We start from the raw sequence: 9,549 nt of genomic DNA on the forward strand, positions 1-9,549 counted from the left end.
TTCCGGGCTCCTGGCCAATTGGTTCTTCCTTTGGGATGACAGTTGAGCCGCAACAGATACACCTCTGAGTGTAGTGTACGTCAAATTCGATACACTAAACTCTTGGTTTAGTGACGGAAGTATAACAATGACCATCATGCTAAACTGATACATACATAAGTTGACCATGCAGCAGTTGATATTAAGACAATCAATTCTAACATCTCTTTCCCTTCCAACACACCTGCAAGGATCTGACAATCATTAACAACAGACAAAGGCTTAAGGATGCCATCCAAAAACTCACCTCACTATTGGACCAAAAGAAGATAAGAGGTCACTACCAGGGCGACGTCTCAGGGGATGAAGGAACTACATTTCAGGGTCCTGGTGCAGCGTTCCAATGGTGAGACTTCAAATGTAATCGGTTTTCCGGTTAAGGTTTTCCTCATCTGAGGTCAACAAGAGGAAAGCCAAGGACTTCACCCAGGAGTGGCACGATTGCTCCGCCCCCTTCAGGCCTATAAAAGCATCTACACTGAACTACCCACCAGGGTCAGGACTCTAGGGCTTCCCAGACTACTCCATTTCTGTAGGCGGAGCCTAGGAAGGGGCGGGGCTTAGCGTGCGGCTGCTTAGCGTGCGGCTGCTTAGCGTGCGGCTGCTTAGCGTGCGGCTGCTTAGCGTGCGGCTGCTTAGCGTGCGGCTGCTTAGCGTGCGGCTGCTTAGCGTGCGGCTGCTTAGCGTGCGGCTGCTTAGCGTGCGGCTGCTTAGCGACTCTGGTTCCGCCCGCTTCACTCACGGCACCCTTGGCCCACTCCTCTGCAAACCCGTCCACGTGAGGAGCTGAAGCTTCAAACTCGCAAGACTGAACGCAGCAGCTCCCCTAGAAGCCACGACTGAGTGACTCCCCAGAGGCAACCCCAAAGTTCGAAGACTCGTCCTGCGTTCCTGCGCCCCACCGCCCCTCGTCGGCCTCACCTGTCAAGCCGACCTTTCACTGCCTGCAGGACCCAGCCCTCTGTCGCCTTCTGCCAGGTCCCAGGCCCGCGGCGACATTCACATGATGGGCTGCCGACCGCGCAGCCCCACCGCCTACCCTGAGGACACGTGGGAACAGCAGGACGGAGGACCCGGCCCTGCCAAGCGCCGCCGAACCGAGGAGCCCGCCCTCCCCAAGTCCGAGTCTGAGGCGGAGCCCAGCCTGCATAACCTGACCTGGTCCCCGACAGCGGGCACTCTCATTTTCGTGGCTGTCCTGCCGACGGGATGTGCTCTGCACGTGCTCCTGGACGACGTCGAACTGCTGCTGGAGCCCGAGCCAACGTCTGTGTGGCAAGTGTGTTTCGGAGGTCGCATCCTCATGCTGGTCCCCGAGGCCCTCCTGGGCTCGGGTGTGGAAGGGCCGTGGGGGCAGGGCCTAGAACCGGGCGCTGTCCTGAGCCCTCCCGGAGAGTACGTGGCCCTGGAGCCGGGACTCTCCTGTGCCGCTGTCCCAGAGATCGCCTGCCAGGGAGAGGCCAGCAAGGAGGACGCGAATGCTGACGCTGACTTCCTGCTGGGCGGGATGGATGCTGCCTCAGTCCCAGTCGCTGGGCTCCGCTCTTCTGCTGGAAGTTTGACTCACTTTGACCTGTTCGACCTAGTCTCAGAGCTCTCCCCTCGGGCCTCCAATCCTAGTCCAGAGAGAGGCTCTCCTCAGCACGACGACAACCTGGACTTGCACCTTCTGGAGCCCTTTCCTGACTCACCACTCCAACCTCTACCTCCTTCTCCGAGTCCAGGTCCCCAGGAGCGCCCCTGTCGCCCAACTGGTCCTCCTTGCAAGGCCCGGAGATGCCTGTTCCCTGAATCCACTGCCTCCCACAATTCCTGGACTCCTGAGCGGGCACCAGGACAGAATCTTCCGATGTTGGTTGTGTATATATTGAACACACCAAAAGAAGCACACGAATAGGTCCTTTTTGGATGCAGGCTGCATTGCAGAATTTTGGTCAGTGGCTGCCTGAACACCTGAAAGGAAGCTCACCTGGGCAAAGAAAATCCACTTGAAATGCAGCATTCTTTCAGCCAGCCAGACTGCTGGTAGGTTTTCTCTAAAGAGGTTACCCTTAAGCAGATCTGTTGTTGTTTTTGTTTGTTTGTTTGTTTGCTGTTGTTTTGGACTCCGTGCAACTCTGTGGACTGTAGCCCTCCAAGATCCTCTGCCCATGTGATTTCCCAGGCAAGAATACTGGAATAGGTTGTCGTTTACTTCTCCGGGGCATCTTCCTGACCCAGGGATGGAAGCTGCCTCTCCTGCATTGCAGGCGGATTCTTTACCACTGAGCCGCTGGGGAAGCCTAAGCAGCTCTACCCCCTTCCCATTTGCTTCAAACATAAGCAAAAGCACTTTTCTCTAAAAAGCTATCCTTTCCCAGATACCCTACCACTGGCCCCTTTCCCTATTGTGCCCCACCCCACTCAACAGAAGAATTGCTCATTTCTGTTCTTTACACGGTTTTGGTCCTAGTGTCTGTCCATGCTAGTTTACAACACCTCTACCCAGCTGGGACTTTTTTGGATGGAAGGTCTAGCCCCTTTAGGGGAATCTAGTCAGTAGTTTTATGTGGACAAATATTTGTTGAATACAAAACATAGAATGGGGAACAATGATTATGGCCCCTCCTCTTTTGAATGACTAGGTTGGCAGATGGTTTAATTCTATTGCTGGGTTTTCCCAAAAGAACCAACAGTTTTCTGTTCTTCTTATATGCTTTTAATGTTATATAATTTTCTTGCCCCAGGAAAGTTTGTAATTCTAAAGATTTTGTGTTTTTATACTTATAAGCTCCAAAATATGTTTTTTATATTGCTACTAACATATAGAAATATTTTTTCTTAAATTGTCTGACAACCAGAAAATTACTTAATTTCTGTAATCACTTATCTATAGATTCTCTTGCTTGACTAATAAAATTATTTCCAAATAATGAGTATGTCTCCTTTTTTTTTTTTTTTTTTGACAAGCCTCTTACATCTTATTTTTCCATAATCCTTTCATTGGATATTACCTCAAATCCAGGTTGTCTGGTGTAGTTAATAGTGTCACCCCTTTTTTTGAAATACAGTTAGTTAGTGAAAGTGGTTTCAGTCATGTCCGACTCTTTGTGACCCCGTGGACTATACAGTCCATGGAATTCTCCAGGCCAGAATACTGGAGTGGGTAGCCTTTCCCTTCTTCAGGGATCTTCCCAACCCAGGGATAAGACCCAGGTCCCCTGCATTGCAGGGGTTTCTGTACCAGCTGAACCACAAGGGAAGCCCAAGAATACTGGAGTAGGTAGCCTATCCCTTCTCCAGCGGATCTTCCTGACCCAGGAATTGAACTGGGTCTCCTGCATTGCAGGCAGATTCTTTACCAACTGAGCTATAACCTGCCTTTTGAAGTATAGTTAACAAGTGTATTTTATTAAGTTTTGGGTGCACAATAACATAATTCAATATTATTGGATTATATTCAAGGTATTCAAGGTAAAGTAACTACAAAAAAATGAGTATATTTTCTTCTGCTGTACAATATGTCCTTGTTCCTTATTTACTTTATACATAGTAATTTTAATTTCTTAATCCCCTACCCTATCTTGATCCTCCCTCCTTCCCTGTCCTGAGTGACAACCACAGCTTTGTTCTCATCATATAAGAATCTTTTCTGTTTTGTTATATGCACTAATTTGTTTTATTTTTTAGATTCTATGCATGAGTGATAACATAAGAGTATATGTCTTTCTCTGAGTAATTTTATAAACCAGAATACACTCTAGGACCATCCATGTTGTTGCAAAGAGTAGATATTCATTCTCATCAAACTAGCATCTATTTGGACATACTTTGCAGTGGTCAATAAAACCAGATGAGGTTCTCTGGATTTTCTTTTGCACTGAAAGTTTGGCTTCAATCCAGGAAGAGGGTTCTCTTTGGTGTCAGGTGGTGGAGGCAGTGGAATCTACATTCAGAGAAGTCATGTCGAGGCCTAAGTTATGAGATGCACAAACACCACATTTACCCGTGATTGCCAGCTCTTATGGGGTAGTTGAAGTGTAGAGCTTCTACTCTTCCAAGAAAGATGCCTGCTTCTTCCACGTCACCTCATTCGACTCCTCGTTCTTGTGCCTGTCTCTTTAAATGGCATAACTTGACTAAGGATTTGACTGGAACAAAACTGTTCACTGGAGAGGCTCCTTCGATAAGAAGGGGAAAAGATTTCTCAGTTTCAATGGGCAGTGTGTTTTGATTTGGTATAAAGAGTCTTCCACACAAAACTGAATCAAAAGCTGCTTCATTATTATAAGACACTAATGAAAGAAATCAAAGATGACATAAACAGATGGAGAGAGATTCCATGTTCCTGGGTAGGAAGAATCAATATCATGAAAATGACTATACTACCAAATGCAATCTACAGACTCAATGCAATCCCTATGAAATTACCAATGGCATTTTTCACAGAACTAGAACAAAAAATTTCACAGTTCATATGGAAACACAAAAGACCCCAAATAGCCAAAGCACTCTTGAGAAAGAATGGAGCTGGAGGTATCAACCTTCCTGACTTCAGATTATACTACAAAGTTACAGTCATCAAGACAGTATGGTACTGGCACAAAAACAGAAATATAAACCAATGGAACAAGATAGAAAGTCCAGAAATAAACCCATGCACCTATGCATACCTTATTCTTGACAAAGAAGCCAAGAATATACAATGCGGCAAATACAGCCTCTTCAATAAATGGTGCTGGGAAAACTGGAAAGCTACATGTAAAAAAAATGAAATTAGAACACTGCCTAACACCATACACATAAATAAACTCAAAATGGATTAAAGACCTAAATGTAAGACCAGAAACTATAAAACTCTTAGAGGAAAACATAGGCAGAACACTCGATGACATAAATCAAAGCAAGATCCTCTATGACCCACCTCCCAGAGTAACAGAAACAAAAACAAAAGTAAGCAAGTGGGGCCTGATTAAACTTATAAGCTTTTGCACAGCAAAGGAAACTAAGCAAGGTGAAAAGACAGCCCTCAGAATGGGAGAAAATAATAGCAAATGAAACAACTGAAAAAGGATTAATTTCCTTTTAATTTCAATATAATTCCAAATATACAAGCAGCTCATACAACTCAATACCAGAAAAACAAACAACCCAATCAAAAAGTGGGAAAAAGACCTAAACAGACATTTCTCCAAAGAAGACATACAGATGGATAACAAACACATGAAAAGATGCTCAACATCGCTCATTATTCAGTTCAGTTCAGTTCAGTCACTCAATCGTGTCCGACTCTTTGCGACCCCATGAATCACAGCATGCCAGGCCTCCCTGTCCATCACCAACTCCCGGAGTTCACTCAGACTCACATCCATCGAGTCAGTGATGCCATCCAGCCATCTCATCCTCTGTCATCCCCTTCTCCTCCTGCCCCCAATCCCTCCCAGCACCAGAGTCTTTTCCAATGAGTCAACTCTTCGCGTGAGGTGGCCAAAGTACTGGAGTTTCAGCTTTAGCATCTTTCCTTCCAAAGAAATCCCAGGGTTGATCTGGGATTTCAGAATGGACTGGTTGGATCTCCTTGCAGTCCAGGGGACTCTCAAGAGTCTTCTCCAACACGACAGTTCAAAGGCATCAATCCTTCAGCTCTCAGCTTTCTTCACAGTCCAACTCTCACATCCATACATGACCACTGGAAAAACCATAGCCTTGACTAGATGGACCTTTGTTGGCAAAATAATGTCTCTGCTTTTCAATATGCTGTCTAGGTTGGTCATAACTTTCATTGAAGGCAAAGGAAGAGCTCAAACATATAGCTGAGAGCCTTGTATATGAAGGTCTTCCCATACGCTGCCCTTGTAACACTCTCTTTCTGCAAGAAAAGAACCCAAACAGGCAAGGATATCAATTTGTTCAAAATTGTAAGGCCATTGACAAACTTCTTGATAGAAATTAACACAAATACCATCCTTTCGCCAATTCCACCTGAAACCACTTGCTTCACTCTAATGAATCTTTATTCTGCCTTTTTTCAGTGTTCCTCTAGACCAAGACCAGAGAAGGCAATGGCACCCCACTCCAGTACTCTTGCTTGGAAAATCCCATGGACGGAGGAGCCTGGTAGGCTGCAGTCCATGGGGTCGCTAAGAGTCAGACACGACTGAGCGACTTTACTTTCACCTTTCACTTTCATGCATTGGAGAAGGAAATGGCAACCCACTCCAATGTTCTTGCCTGGAGAATTCCAGGGATGGCTGAGCCTGGCGGGCTGCCGTCTATAGGGTCGCACAGAGTGGGACACGACTGAAGTGACTTAGCAGCAGCAGCAGCAGCAGCTAGACCAAGACAGTCAATACTTTTTGCCTTCACCGGGAGAGGACCACAACATACCTGAACAGTCATGCCCCTAGAGTACACTGGAGTCCCCTTCTATTTTTCCCTGGTTCTTGATCATGACTTAAAAGATTTAAATTTCCCTTGTGATTCAGTTCTTAATATAATGTGTAAGTTAATCTTCTTTGTTCAAAGAACAAGGAATCCTAAACAAAGATTTCATTGGCTTGCCCCAACCTTATCAAAAAGGAGGCATAAATTTTAAATATGTTATAATTTTGCCAAAATACAGTCTATTATTTATAGTATGACATCACAAGGGGAAAACCTTCTGTCCTGATAGAAAAAAGACAATTCAAACATATCCTAAACACCTCACCAAAGACAGTTGAGAGTATGTGTTTTTATTAATAACTGGATATTACAGACAATGGGTCCAAGTTTTAATATATTGAAAAACATCTTTATAAATTGACAAAGTCCTATAAGAAACCCTTTACTGGGGTACTCAAATGTGAAGGGGGATTTTGTAACCAGAAGAAGACTGTTTAATGGCCTCTTTCTCTAGTCATCTCTAAGTACTAAAAGTTCTTATGTCTACTCATGAATAAGCTATCTGACAAGTCTTTGAGGTTTTAACTTAACTTGATGAGAACTAACAGAAATCCATTGCTCCTAAAACCAGAAACAACTAAGATGTCTTTCATAGGCAGATGGAGAAAAATCTGTGATTATATATAATATATACATGTAATCCATATATATTATATACCTATATAGATATAACATATGTAATATTATTAACATTAAGAAAAAATGTAAATGAGTTGCCAAGCCAGGTAATAAATAATTTTAAATGCATATTGCTAAGTTACAGAAGCCAATCTGGAAAGACCACATACTGTGTGAATCCAATTAAATACATTCTGAAAAAAAGCTAAACTAAAGAGATAGTGAAAAATCAGTGGTTGTCAGGGCTTCAGAAGAAGCTAGATAAATAGGTGGAGTGCACATGATTTGTAGGGTGGGTATCTACTCTCTATGACGTTATATATAAAGGTTCATAAGGGAATTCTGCAAAATATTTAAGGAAACATAGTTCACAATCTATGGAAAAAGTTGAAGTGGGGAAAATACTTTGAAACACATTTTACAAGGTCAGCATTACCCTGATACCAAAACAAGACTGGGAGACACTAAAAAAGAGAAAATTATAGGTCAATATCACTGATAAACTATATACAAAAATCCTCCACACAATATTAGCAAACTGAATTCACCAATGCATAAAAAGGGTCTTACACCACAATCTAGTAAGATGTATTCCAGGGATTCAAGGATGAATTCATATTCAAAAATCAAGTGATGTGATACAACACATTAACAAAACAAAGGGTAAAAACTACATAGTCATCTCATATATGCATAAATAGCATTTGACAAAAGTCAACATCCATTCATGATAAAAAAAAAAAAAAAAACCCTCAACAAAATGAACAAAGAGGGACTATGCATGCATGCTAAGTCGTTTCAGTTGTGTCCAACTCTTTGCGACCCCATGGACTATAGCCCACCAGGCTCCTCTATCCAAGGGATTCTCCAGGCAGGAATATTGGAGTGGGTTACCACGTACTCCTCCAGGGGATCTTCCCAATCCAGGAATCAAACCCGAGTCTCCTGCGATTCCTATATTGCTGGCTGATTCTTTACTGCTGAGCCACCAAGGAAGCTCTAAGGGACAATGCTGCTGCTGCTAAGTCACTTCAGTCGTGTCCCACTCTGTGGGATCCCAGAGACGGCAGCCCACCAGGTTCCTCTGTCCCTGGGATTCTCCAGGCAAGAACACTGGAGTGGGTTGCCATTTCCTTCTCCAATGCATGAGAGTGAAAAGTGAAAGTGAAGTAGCTCAGTCATTTCCGACTCTTCAAGACCCCACAGATTGCAGCCCACCAGGCTCCTCTGTCCATGGGATTTTCCAGACAAGAGTACTGGAGTGGGGTGCCATTGCCTTCTCCCTAAGGAACAATACCTCACTATAATAAAGACCATGGAGAAGGCAATGGCACCCCACTCCAGTGCTCTTGCATGGAAAATCCCATGGATGGAGGAGCCTAGAAGTCTGCAGTCCATGGGGTCGCTAAGAGTCGGACACGACTGAGCAACTTCACTTTCACTTTTCACTTTCATGCATTGGAGAAGGAAATGGCAACCCACTCCAGTGTCCTTGCCTGGAGAATCCCAGGGACGGGGGAGCCTGGTGAGCTGCCGTCTATGGGGTCACACAGAGTCGGACACGACTGAAGTGACTTAGCAGCAGCAGCATAATAAAGACCATACAAGACTAAGCCACAGCTTACATCATAATCATTGGCCAAAAAAGCTTAAAACTTTTCCTCCAAGATCAGAAACAAGACGAGGATGCCCACTGCCACCATTCCTATGTAACGTAGCATGGGAAGTCCAGCAACAGCAATCAGACAAGAAAAAGAAAAGATATCCAAATTGAAAGGGAAAAAGTGAAGTTGTCATTATTTACAGATTACATGATACTATATAAAAAAAACCCTAAAGACATCAAAAAACTTTTAATAAATTCAGTAAAGTTTCAGGATATAAGATTAATATTTAGAAATTGCCTTTCTATACACTGACAATAAACTATCAGGATTATAAATCATGAAAACAATCCCATTTAAAATTCCATCAAAAAATAAATAAAACACCTAGGAATAATTTTAGCCAAAGAGGTGAAAGACCTATACTCTGAAAATTATAACACAATGATGAAGGCAATTGAAGTCAATATAAATAAATTGAAAGCTATCATATGTTCATGGATTGGAAGAATTAATATTGTTAAAATGTCCCAACAACTCAAAACAACCTAAAAGGTTATTGCAATTCTATCAGTATACACAGTTTTTCACATAACTAGAAAAATAATTTAGTACTTATATGAAATCACACACACACAAAAAAAACTGGAGGTATCATGCTCTCTGACTTCAGACTACACTACAAAGCTAGAGTTATCAAAACAGTATGGCACTGGCAGAAAAACAGATAAGTTGACCAATGGAGCAGAATAGAAGGCTGAGAAATAAACTTTTGCACACATGGTCAATTAACCTACAGTGAAGGAAGCAAGAACATACAATGAGGTCAACAAAAGTTATTGGGATAATTGGAAACTTACACATA

At 43.3% G+C, this 9,549-nt stretch overlaps 1 protein-coding gene across 1 annotated transcript; it reads left to right on the top strand.

Annotated features, from left to right (window-relative positions):
- Positions 1-342: 342 nt before the first annotated feature.
- On the top strand, positions 343-1,936 carry LOC139182299 (proline-rich protein 23C-like). The gene is made up of 2 exons (XM_070786972.1): positions 343-385; positions 990-1,936. Exons 1-2 carry the CDS (start codon positions 343-345, stop codon positions 1,934-1,936), a joined length of 990 nt encoding a protein of 329 aa, XP_070643073.1.
- The last annotated feature ends 7,613 nt before the right edge of the window (positions 1,937-9,549 follow it).

Source organism: Bos indicus, chromosome 1, assembly GCF_029378745.1.
Source record: "Bos indicus isolate NIAB-ARS_2022 breed Sahiwal x Tharparkar chromosome 1, NIAB-ARS_B.indTharparkar_mat_pri_1.0, whole genome shotgun sequence".
In the NCBI taxonomy this organism is placed as follows: Eukaryota; Metazoa; Chordata; class Mammalia; order Artiodactyla; family Bovidae; genus Bos; species Bos indicus.